The following is a 12,868-nucleotide window of genomic DNA, read 5'->3' as shown; positions in this document are numbered from 1 at the left end:
TAATGAATCAACAGTATATATTAAACAAGGTGTCTTTAAACAAAAACACACATAAAACAAAGTTATGTGTTAATCACGAGCAAAGGCTTGTAGGACTCTAACCCTGTGTTTCTCCTGGGAGCAGTGTTTCAGTATTAGCTAATTCAGTGACTTTATAGAACTTCCCTGAATAACAAGAATCTACTGTATCTAACTTTATGTATTATGTATTTTTTTATTGTCTGTCTCTTCCACTAGAAGGTCAGCTCAAGGAGGGTGGATGCTTTGTCTAACCTGTTCGCTGCTGTGATTAGGATAATGGCTGACACATGGTAGGCGTTCAGTAAATATTCGTGAAATGAGTGAATGATGGTAGTTAGGCATACACAACAACTATTTTTAATTTCAGGACTGAGGAGTTAAGAAAAAGTTTGGGAAGGGGGAAACTGAGAAAAATATTTATTTGTTTAAAATGAATTGAATCATGCAGATATCTGTGGAAAGAGCCAGGGGCCAGCATGTGCAAAGGTCCTGATGCAGCAGCTCTTTGCTTGCCTGATATGTTCAGGGGACAGCAGGGAGACCAGCCTGGCTGGAGAAGAGGGGGAAGAGTAGGAGGTCAGAATAGTAACAAGAAAGGGTTTACTCACCTCTCCCATTCCCAGCACTGAGAGGTGTGACCAGAACATAGTCAATATTCATTCAGGAACAATGTGTTGAATATTCGCATGTGACACTTCAGTGCCAGAGCAGGGGGGGTGGGAGAGGAAACCCTGGAAAGACAAATTCAGTTTCCTCCTACCCCAGCAGAGTAAATGGCTTGGGGTAGAACTTAAATAGGGGGTTAACTGGTCACAGCACAAATGGAGATTCGTGACATTTCACACACCCATGGGGGGGACTGCAGTTCGTCTTACTGTCCAGGGCTGAGGCCTGAGTTTCATGGGTGACGTCACAATGTTCAGGGTGGGGCTCAGCCCACCCCACAGTCCCAGAGCGCCATGCTGACCACCCTGTGCCTGCTGCTCAACTTTGCTGTCCCAGTGCTGGGATCCTACACTTCCATCAGCTGTCCTCCTGGCAAGCAATGCCAACGGGCCCTACTCTCGCACAATGATGTCTTCCTGCCGTGCAACTCTTCTGAGGCACAGTGGTACTTCCTCCTGCAAGACAGAACCAGCTGGTCCAGCAACATCCCTGTTCTTTCCAACATAGAGATAATGCCTGGGGATGGCATTCTCATCAGAAGCCCACTGCCCTCCCAGACGGGCTTCTACTACTGCTGGGAAAAGAATGACACCTTACTAGTGCAGCATGAGATCGACTTCCAGGACGTCAGCACCCTGCATATTACCCACAAAGACCCGGACCAAGAGCCCCTGCAGAATGAGACCCTGAGGCTGGGTGGCAAGGAGCTCATCTTCACCCGCTGGGAGCCCTGGCAGGACTGTAACCGCTGTGGGGAGCCGGGGGAGTGCAAACGCCTGGGGTACTGCTATATCAAGGAGCCCCCGGAGGAACCCATGCCCTGCTGGCTCTACTTGGGAGATGCACTTGCGGCCTGAGATGCAGGTGGAAGCCTGCCACATCCAGTGTAAAACATCAGATGTGGGGTACATCACGTTTGACAGCTTCGAGCTCAGTGAGGAGTCAGGATCTGCGTGGCTCCCCCGCCCCTTAGGATCCATGTACAGGTGATGGAAGTGGGCACCAGCCCCGCCCTGAGCCCCTAGCCATGCAGAGAGGGATGGGGTCTAGTTGGTCAGCTCCGCAGACTCTGCACTGGCTTCTTCAGATGCTCCTTTGGCAAGAATCCCCCAGGGCCCACACACAATTTAGGGCAAGAGCTAACACTCGGGGCAGGTGACCCCGTGCCGTCCCCGTGCTGGGTGATGCTGTGGACGTGGTGGTCACCTGACAGCCGCAGGCCCTCTCCTCAGGAAGCCACTAAGCCCAGGGCAGGAGACAGCCTGGAACCGCCAGGGCTGAGATGGGGAAGCCCAGGCAGGCGCCAGGGCCCTCCTGGGGGAAGCCGAGGGGAGCCCTGGGGCCCTGAGGCCTCTGCTCACCTGGGAGGGTCAGCAAGCCCTGGGAGGGATGATAGCGCCCCAGGGGTACCCCTCAGGGACTGCCTCCCCGAGCTCACACTCATGTCCTTGTCTTCCTGCCTGGAGTCCCCGGGAACTCTCCCCTTTGCCTCATTTTCCCCAAACCACCTGCCCCCGCCCTAATATCATAAGAGCCACAGCCACTCACAGGGCTGCGCTTCCACCACGGGCTGGTCCCTGCGAACTCAGCGTGTGTTGCACCCGCTCCTGTCTCTCTCCCCAGCCCTGGTTGCTGTGGACTCCAAGGACTTCGGCTCCCAGGTGGGGAAGCCACAGCTCAGAGGGATGCTGCCTCTGCCCAGGGAGACCCGTAGGGGCAAGGTGGCCATGCAGACCTTACGTCCGCTTGTTGGACCTTGGGCCCTCCCTGCCCTCCTTCCTCACATGCCAGCAGCAGCCTCTCCCGTGCAAAGGGGGAGCCCAGGCAACCTCTTGGGGCCTCTGCAGTCCCGGGTTCTGAAGGCTCTGGCCCCAGCACTTCACCTGGTTTCCTCCTCCTTGTTTACTCCCGCTGGGACTTCTGGTTCTCCTCTCTTTCTCTCTCATACCCTTTTGTCTCCCTTCATCATCCTCTTCCTTTAAGTATAAAAGCAACACCTGCCCCCTAAAAAAACTCGCACTTCAGAAGTGCCAGCAAGCGCACGTGAACCCCTCCTCCCATCTACACTGGGTCACTTACTCCAGCTCATTTGCTGGACAGGAGTTCTAGTCACGGGGAACTTGAGATAAGAACCAAGGTAGGTCCCTGCGGTTTCAAGAGCTGCTCATGCCTCTAGGGAGCAGACGACAGCGACATTTCGTGTGAGGTTTCTGTCCTGGATCTGGGTTCATCCAGGCTGGGGCCCTAACCCCAGCTCTGCCACTTTCCAGCTGTGTGACTCTGGGGGTCTGGCTTCTCTCTGGTCCTCAGTCTCCCCATCTGTGGAATAGGGGCTGTACCAGCTCCGGGGATGCCATCACAAAGCACCACAAACTGGGGACTTCAACTAACAGAACTTTGTTCTCCCTCAGTTCTGGGCCAGGCCCATACCTGCCTGGCCTCACTTTCTCCGCTCTCCCCTGCTCTCTGCCCCATCCACAGTGGCCTCCTAGACTGTTCCTCGGCACGCTGGGCCCAGGGGCAAGACATCAGCGGGGCCATGCGCCATCTGAGAGGCTGGGGAGAATCCTTCCTCCTCCGTCCTGGCTTCTGGTGGTGGCGGCAGTCCGTGGCCTTCCTTGGCTTGCAGCTGTCACCCCCATCTCTGACTCTGTCATCACATGGCCTTCTCCCTGTGTGTCTGTGTCTCTGCATCTGGTCTCCTTTTCTTACAAGGACACAGGTCGTGCTGGATTTGGGGCCCACCCTACTCCACTCCGACCCCATCTTAACTAATGACACCTGCAACGACTATTTCCAAATAAAGACACATTCTGAAGTTCCAGGTAGAACATGAATTTGGGGAGGACGTTATCCAGCTCAGCACAGAGGTCTTACTGGCCCCAGCCCCACGGGGTCATTGTGATGTCCAAGGGGGCAAATACCAGTGAGCACGCGCTCATAGGCATTAGTGACTGCTTTAGGATCATCAGCCTTGTCAGTACTGTCTGCTGAGTGTCCCTTTTGTTTCTCAGCCACAATGGGCTGTGTGACATGCCTGGTTCACTTATTCACTTACTGTGTTTTCACTGAGCATTCATAAGCCAAGCGTGTACCTGAGAAACAGTGAAGAACAAAACTGGAAAAGACTTCTGCCCTCATGGAGTGGCAAATCAATTGCACGAATAAAACACACAGAGTTTAGGGGTGGTAAGGGTGGTGGCGTGGGGGAGATGACATTTTAAACAGGGAGGTCAGTGAGGCCATCTCTGAGAAGGTGCCATTTCAGCTGGGACTGGAAGTTGCTGAGGAGCCTGTGTACTGAGGCAGCGCCCTCCAGGCAGAGGGGACAGGCAAAGCAAAGGCCCTGTGGCAGGGCAGAGCCCAGCATGCCGAGAAACAATCTAGAAGGCCACTGGGGCTGGGGCAGAGGGCAGGGGAGAGGGGATAAAATGAGGCCAGGCAGGTACAGGGCATGCAAATCATTTAGGGAGAGCTCTTGCTAGTTCCTCCAAGTTACACTCCAGGGTAGGTACAAGAAGGACAGATAAGGAAATGGAGGCCCAAAGAGGCATTGCCCAAGTGGCCCATTCAACGTGGGGTGGACTCTGAGTTCCCAGCCTACCCCGTTCTTGCTGACCGCTCCACTCCTGAGAGGGGTGATTTTGCTACTCCCCAGGGAAGAAGGTGCCACCTTCTCCACCTCCTTTCAGACATCAGACCCCCTCTACCCCTGGAGCCCTGCAGCTGACCATGTCTTCCTTTGCAGGCCCGTCATCTGGGAAGCCAACGACAACCCCCTGACCTGGCAGGGCCAGCTCAGGCCGGGACATAAACACTGTCCTGGACCCCTCCAGCGGTGGCCAGCGACTGCAGGTGTTCCAGCCGGCCATTTACAAGAGCAGCAGGAGCTCATGGCTCCATTCAACCCCAAGCCCGATCACAATATTCTGGGGACTCAGTCAAGAGAGGAGGCTGGATCACAGCAGGCGGCAGGGAAGGCCCAAAAGGGGAAGGCCGACCCCATCCTCAAAGGGCTGAAGCTGACGCTGGTGGGCACAGTCCTGGGCCTGCTCGGGGTGCTGCTCGGGCTCCTCCACCCTTCCCGGGGCAAAACAAGTGACCAGGTGCTGCTGGTGAAATAAAGCGAGAGCCTCCGGTGCCCAGGAGACCTGGACTCCCGCACCTTCATTGCCTTCCCACAGCTTCCCTGCCCCTGGCCCCCCTGCCCCAGGGCCTTCAGGCATAGCCGCACCTCCCCAAGTCAGGAGGTGCTGCGGGAGTGGTGGCCCAGGGCAGCCAGACAGCCGTCCCCCTTCCTGGCTCTCGGAGCGGAGAGAATCCCCTCAGACCCCAAGAAGGGGAGACAGGCCCCCACACTGGGACAAGGTGCTGGCCTGGCCCAGCCGACCTGCCAGAATCACCAGGCCTCTCTGTTCCCAGAAATCACATACAGTTGATCTTGTTCAACATAGGTTTTAACTGCACAGGTCCATTTATATGCGGATTTTTTTCAATAAATATATTGGAAAGTTGTACGCAGATTTACAACAGTTTGAAAACATTTTCTAGCTTTATTGAAAGACTATACTACATAATACATATAACATATAAGATATGTGTGAATAGACTGTTATCAGTAAGGCTTCCAGTCAACAGTGGGCTATTAGTAATTAAGTTTTTGAGGACTCAAGTTATACTTGGATTTTTTACTGAGCAGGGGTGGGCACCCCTAACCCTGCGTTGCTCAAGGGACAGCTGTACACAGTTTAGCAGAGAGCAAGAGTGAAAAGCAAAATATCAATACTTTGTAAAATTCATTGCCCTGATAGTACCTTGTGAAGCGACAATGACAGGACAGATCTGAAACGTCCAGAACAGAACTCCTGCCTCCAAAGAGAGGCAGAGCTCCCCCTTCACGTACCAGACACTGTTACCAAACACTTGAGGCTTTGTATGTGCCCAGAGATGCAACAAATCCTGCAGAATGGGGGAGTGTTCATGGAGAACTAAAGGGGGTCCACTGGGAAGCAGAGGCAGAGAGTAACGGTACCAATAGCAAACTTTTGGAGACCTCCTGACATGGTCAGAGTTGTGCCCTTCCCAAACATGTCCTCACAGCCAGCCACGAGGCTCAGGCTACTGTAAAGAACTTGTTCTGTAGCTGAGAACCTCAGGGCACAGAGGGCTCAAGCGACCTTCCTGAGGTCACACAGTGAATGTGGGAAGGGGCTAGTGATAGGAGAGTGAAAGACCACCCCTGGGCATGCCCCCCACCGGCCCCAGGAAACCCCCAGAGTCCTGCACCTATAGCGCATTGTGTAGCAGCAGGAGGTAGAACACCTAGGGCCGAGCACGGGTCCAAAGCCCAGGCCTGCCTGCTCAGCACTGAAGGTCACAGCCCACAGCCAAGGCTGCCCACGCTTCCCTGTTGCAGGCAGACCCCAGGGTGATCCCAGCGGTCTCCAGCTCCTCGTGTCCACTCCTGCGTGGGAGTCCCCTCCCCTTCAGTGTGGGGGCACCTGTAGCTTGCTTCCAACCAATAGAATACTGGGAAGGTATTGGGATGTCACTCCCTGGGTTAGACCACGTTCTGTAGGACCGTCTTAGCAGACCGGAGCGAGAGAGGCTTGCTGGCTTGACAAAACAAGCGGCCATGTTGGGGAAGCCCACTTGGCAGGGGCTGCAAATGGCCTCTAGGACCTGAGGGTGACAGCCAGCAAAAAGCCAGGACCTCAGTCACACAGCCTCAAGGAGAGGAACCCTGCCAACAACCTGATGAGCTTGGAAGCAGATTCTCATCGCGCCTCCAGATGACCAACACTTTGATTGCAGCCTTGCGAGGCCCTGAGCAGAGGACCCAGTCAAGCCATGTCTGGACTCCTGACCCATAGACACTGGGGGATCATGAATGTGTGTTGTTTTAAGCTACTAAATGTATAGCAACTTGTTACGCAGTGACAGGCAGCTGATACACCCACCCCACCCCACCGCCGGGCCCACCCTGAAGTCCCCTGCAGCTTCAGCATCACATGGATGCTTCCTGTGTGACCAGCGGCTGCCTGGCTCCTCTCCAGACCCTGCCGGGCCAGGCAAGGGGCAGTTGGTGCCCCCAGAAGCAATTCCTACCTACAAGGGATGGGAGTGGGAGGACAAACGCCAGCTTCGCCAGCCCCGGATGGTACAACTCTGAGACACATTCCGTACATTCTCTTGGACGGTCCCAGTGGCCCTGAGTTCGGCGGGCATGGCTGCGACCAGCTCATGAAGGCACTGCTTATACCCCTCCCCCACCTTGCTCTTTCATTTCTGCTTCCTGAGATTACTTTCTGCAAAGAGTTTTTAGCCCCACATTCCTTCTCCTCTCAGGGAACTAACTCCAATACATGCATGTTAGATCTGTTGTTGTCCCGCAAATCCCTGAGAATGTTGATTTTCCTCTCATCTTCTCTGTGCTTCAGGTTGGAGAATGTCTATTGATCTGTTTTCAAGTTTGCTGGCTCCTTCTTCTGTCATCTCTATTCTACTATTTAGTCCATCTAAGAGTAAAAATACTACTGTATTTTTAGTTCTGAAATTTCCATCTGGTTGTTCTTTATACCTTCTATCTCCTTGTCAATACTTTCTATTTTAATATTGGCTTTTATGGGAACCCAGGGTTGCCACCTCAATGGCCTACATGAGCCAAGCAGAAACTATAAATAAGGGGAAAATATATGAGCTCTTGTGCCAGGTTGAGGGGGAGGGACTACTATGGGCTCTGTCAGAAAGTTCTAGCTGATAATCACCACGCAGAAACACAGGCCTGGTTTCTCTGAAAGTGTCACTTGATTCTAGAAATTAAGATGTTTGAGTGAAACTATCCAATATGAATGCTGGCTCCAAACAGTTTTCAAACACAATGCCAGCCAAATAAATCACATTTGTAGGCTGAATTCAGCCCATGGATATATCATTTGTGAGTTCTTGCTTCCACCTTTACTGGAGTCAAGGATACCTTTCCATCTTCCTTATTCATTCTACAAGTATTTATTGGGCTGGAGTGGCCAAGGACAGCTTCTCTGAAGAGACGACATTTCAGATGAACCGTGAGTAGCAGGGAAGAACCAGACAAGTAGAAATCTGGAGAATGGGTGTATTAGTTTTCTACAGCTGCTATAACAAATTACCACACATTTAATGGCTTAAAATAACACAAATTTATAATCTTTCAGTTCTAGAGGCCAGAAGTCCAAAGTGGGTCTTAAATGGGTCTAGTATCAAAATGTCAGCAGGAGTGGATCCCTCTGGAGGCCCAAGGGGGAGAAGCCATTCGCTTGCCTTCTCCAACTTCTCAGCTCTTTGTCCATCTTCAGAGGCAGCCAGCAGAGCATTTTCAGATCTCTCTCTCTGGCTCTGCCCTGTGCTCCCAGGGCCACATCTCTGACTCAGACTCTCCTGCTTCCCCCTTATAAAGACCCTTGTGACTGCACTGGGCCCACCCAAAAATCCAAAACGATCTCCCCATCTCAAGATCCTTACTGTAATCACACCTGTGAAGTCCCTTCCCCTGTGGGAGGTAACATTTTCAGTTTCCAGGGATTAAAAACAGACCTCTTTGGGGGCCATCATTCAGCCTCCCATGAGTGGTTCCAGAGGCAGCATTTATAAGGGCTCTGGGCTGGTGTCTGCTTGGTGAAGGCAGCTGACCAGGGCAGGGAGGACATCGGGGAGGTAGCAAGGGACCAGATCACACAGGGCCTTGTAGGCCAGGGTGAGGACTTTGGATTTCATCTAAGGTGAAATTGGAGCTGTGGAACACTTTTGAGAAATGGAGGGACATGATATGATGTCCATTTGAAAAGGTGATTCTGACAGAATTCCTTACAGGTCAGAGTAGGGGCAATCTGCAGGTTGGAGCAGTGAGAAGCAGCCACTGTCCATGTGGCCAAGTGGACAATGAGAAGCTTTCATCACCGAGCAGCCATCGCCACCCCTGCCCAATACCTCCGAGTGCAGCATACAGCACAACATACCTCATACTCCATCTTCACCCACCCTATTCTGTTGTTTTCCGTTCCCTATTGTAATTTTTAAAGACTTTGTTTTTTCAAGAATGGTTTTAGGTCCACAGCAAAATTGAGGGGAAAGTACCTGGGTTTCCCATATTCCCCCTTGTCCCCATGCAGCAGGCACAGCCTCCCCGTCATTAGTATCCTTCACCAGAGCAGTTACAGCTGGTGGGCCTACATGATGCACCAACACCCAAAGTCCACAGCTCACATTGGAGTTCATGCTTGGTGTTGTGCACTGTGTGGCTTTGGACAAATGGATAATGACATGGATCCATCTCTGTAGTGCTGTACAGAGTAGAATCAGTGCCCTAAAAATGCTCTGTATTGTGCCATTCATCCCCTTTTTCCTGCCAACCCCTGCCAACCACTGATCGTTTTACTGTCTCCATAGTTTTGCTTTTTTCCAAAATATCATACAGGTGGAATCATACAGCATGTCACCTGTTCAGACTGACTTCTGTCACTTAGCCATATGCACATAAGGTTCCTCCATGTCTTTTTAGCACCAAATAATATTGCTTTGTCTGGATAGACCACAGTTTATTTATCCATTCACCTGCCAAAGGACATCTTGATTGCTTCCAAGTTTTGGCAGTTATGAATGAAGAGCTATAAATATCTGTATGCAAATTTTTATGTGGACATAAGTTTTCAACCCTCTTAGGTAAATAACAAGGAGCACAAATGCTGACTCATACGATAAGAGTACGTACGCTTAGTTTGTAAGAAACTGACAAAACGTCTCCCAACGGTGGCTGTGCCACTTTTCATTCCCACCAGCAATGACTGAGAGTTCCTGTTGCTCCACATTCTCACTAGCATTTGGTGTTATCAGTGTTTTGGATTCTGGCCATTTTAATAGGTGTGTAGTGGTATCTCAATCTTGTTTTAATTTGCATTTCCCTGATGATATATGATGTGGAGCATCTTTTCATATGCCTACTAGATATCTGTATATATTTTTGGTGAGGTGTCTCATTTGTAACCTTTTAACTTCTCAGGTCTACTCTTTACAAAATATATAATTACTAATAAGTGCAATTCCAGCACTTGTTCTTGCTATGGTCTCTCTCCTACCTGGTAGAGAAAGAAAGGAGAAGAGAAAATATTTCCCTTTTTTCTGACAAAGCAGAAATGCAGACAAGGCTACTACTAGCTTATACGTCACCTTAGTGCAAATTTTTAAAAGGTTTCCTTCTTATGGACACAGCCCTTGCCAGGGGTGCATAGGACATGGAGTGGGACCCTATTTGCCCCTTGGCACGCCACTTTGCATAGTGCTCAGCCTACACAATTCCACGTGGTAATCCTGAATATAGACATTTTCTACATCATTTTAGAATTGTCCTTGCAAATGTTAGCTCCATTGGATGAGTCCTATAAGTCATTCTGTATTAGTCAGGTTAGGATAGGCTCTGCTGCAGTAAAGAATAATCCACAAACACAGAAGTTTATTTCCTGCTCACATTCATAATCAGATGGAGCTCAGGGCTTTCTCCCAAGCAGTGACTCAGAAATATATGCTGCCTCCTAATTATGGTTTCCAAGGTCACTGCAGAATGGACAGAGATAACACAGATGGAATCAGGTATGGGGGTTAGGGCCAGGCTTAGAAGTGCCCTTTATTTTGTCTACATTCCACTGGCCAGAACTCCGTCACATAGCCCCCACTTATTTGCAAAGGAAGTTTGGAAATGTGGCCTTCTGTGTGCCTTGAAAGAGGAGGTAAATTGTTGGGCAACTGGAAAATTATTGCCACACATCCAGGCTTCAGAGATTGTGGCTATGTCCTCCGAGACAGGCTTCAGAGGATATGGCCAGAGTGTCTGAAACAATTTTAACCCTTAAAAAAATCCATAATTCTGATTCCTTGTACTAATTTGTTGAGTTGAGAATAATATTTAAGTTGACATCTCTGAATTCTTAAAACATATATATACTCACCGTTTCTTTGTTCAGACACAAGAGGACCATTGGCACCAATCTCCCCATGTTAAGATAAAAATAGAGCTCTGAATCTGCCTTTCCTATTAGACAAAGAATTTCAGAGGGTCCACATCCTTACTACAGTTCGGGGTACACCCTGTAGGCCTTTATGTGAGTTGCTGGCCACACTGCACTCTCCCTGAACTCTTAAGCAAACCCAAGAAGACCCTATATCTGCTTAAAACCCCAGCAATGGCCACTTATCACTCCTAGAATCAGACCATCTTCTCTTCATGACCGACAAGGCCTGAACTGCACACCTGTCCTCTTTCCTTATGCCATACAACCCTCCATCCCCACTTCTGGCTCCAGCCACACTGGCTGCCTTTAAGCCACTCCTACCCATCCCCTCCTCACCATGCTGAGCCCTCCACCTATAAAGCCCTTCTTTCCCCCCTTCTCTTAATTAACTCCTCTCATCATTCACACCTCAACTCAGGCATCATTGCCTCAAGGAAGCCTTCTCACCATATAAACATTTTTCAGGATGGTCATTGGTGCTGCTCACCAAATATTCCTGGCTCGTTAACCTCCAGGCACCGGGTGGCATGGCATTTCTGGACCTCCTTATGGGTTGATAGGATCTTGCAGCTAGTTACGACCAATGGGCAGAAGTAATCTGAGTCACTTCCAGACTACAGCACTTAATTGCCAGAGCAAGATACTCTAGAATCCTCTCTCCTCTGTGCAGAACCCATAATACTTGAGGTGAAGCATGCTCTGTCAGTCTGAGTTGAGGACTAAGCAGAGGTCCAGCTGACCACCATAGACATGGCCCCTAATAAACTTGTGTTACTAAAAGCTGTCAGGCTTCTGGTACGTTTGTTACCACAGCCTAACTCAGCCCAGCCTGACTGATATACTCCCCTTCCAAACCACTTGTCACTTTGGCAATTCATCATTTGTTTCTGTCACTGTTGGATGCATATTTTTCTTCACCCACCGAATGGAGAATTCTGTGAGGTCAGGGATATTTTTGTTGTTGTTTCCCCACTGTATTCCTAGCTTCTAAAAGAGATGGAACATAGTAAGACCTCAATAAATAAATGTCAATGGATTGAAGGAAGAAATGAATGAGCAATAGCCCTAGGAGGTAGGGATAATTATCCCTATCTTTCAGGAATGAAATGGAAGTTCAGAATGGTTGCATCAGTTGGCAGGTAAGTGGCAGACACTGGATCAGAACTTAGATCTAACTGAGTCAAGAAGTTGTTGTAATTACTGTGGAGTTACCTTTCCTCAACAGGAAAGCCTCAGGGTAGCAGGTGCACCTCTTCCCAAGGGTCTTTGGCTCGCCCACCGAGGAATGTCTCTGTGCTGGTGACACTAAAGCTAAAGGGTTTGAGAATCTATGGGCCATTGATCATCTGCTCTGGAATGATCCACAGCTGGCCAAATAAGGCAAGGAGATTTGGAGTGAGAGGGCTCTTTGCCAGCTGTGTCTTTGTCTTTCATTTTACCTCTTTCTTAAACAGCTTCCATTAATTGAATGCTCACTCTCTGCCAGGCACTATGCCAAGAACTTTAAAATCATGAGCTCACAGCATCCTTATGACCATCCCAAGTGATTCCTGTTTTTCAGAGGAGGAAACTGAGGGTCAGAGAGGTGAATCCACTTATCCGTGGATATAAAGTTAGTATATCAGTTATGGCAGAAAAACAAAACATCCCCCAAATCAGAGATTTAAAATAGTAAGCACTGATTACTGCTTGCACATCTGCCAACAGCTGGGTAGTTCTTCTGGGCTCAGCTGGGATCATTCAGGCTTCTCTGCTCAGCAGTGGGCTGGGGCTGGCTCTGTTGATCTTGGCTGAGTTCTCGCACATGTTCCAGAGTTGGCTGGCTGAATGGTGGACCAGGTGCCCAAGTGCAACTGGGCTCTCCTCCATGTGGTCTCTCATCCTCTAGCAGGCTAACCCAGGCTTATCCACAAGGTGGTGGCAGGAGTCCAAGAAAGTGAACAGAAGCTGCAAGCATTCTTGAGAACTTCACTTAGAACTAGCACATGGCTGGGGCAGTGAGGCTTGGCTTGCCGTGTGATCTGAAGCAGGTTTTGGGAAGTCCCTTGGGCAAGGTTGAGTTAAACCAGATATATCTATTATCTACTGCTGCATAAGAAACCACTCAAACTCAGTGAATTAATACAATGATTACTTATTTA

At 50.0% G+C, this 12,868-nt stretch overlaps 1 protein-coding gene across 1 annotated transcript; it reads left to right on the top strand.

Moving 5' to 3' along the window:
* Positions 1-980: 980 nt before the first annotated feature.
* On the top strand, positions 981-5,063 carry LOC118934013 (protein FAM187B-like). The gene is given in 5 exon segments (XM_036929094.2): positions 981-1,531; positions 1,533-1,673; positions 4,436-4,483; positions 4,485-4,564; positions 4,567-5,063. Coding segments are annotated over 5 exon segments (1,065 nt in total). The 3' UTR covers positions 4,812-5,063.
* The last annotated feature ends 7,805 nt before the right edge of the window (positions 5,064-12,868 follow it).

This window comes from Manis pentadactyla, chromosome 15 (genome assembly GCF_030020395.1).
Source record: "Manis pentadactyla isolate mManPen7 chromosome 15, mManPen7.hap1, whole genome shotgun sequence".
NCBI classification, from domain to species: Eukaryota; Metazoa; Chordata; class Mammalia; order Pholidota; family Manidae; genus Manis; species Manis pentadactyla.
Note: the sequence above shows the minus strand (reverse complement) of the source record. Positions and strands in the feature narration are given on the sequence as shown.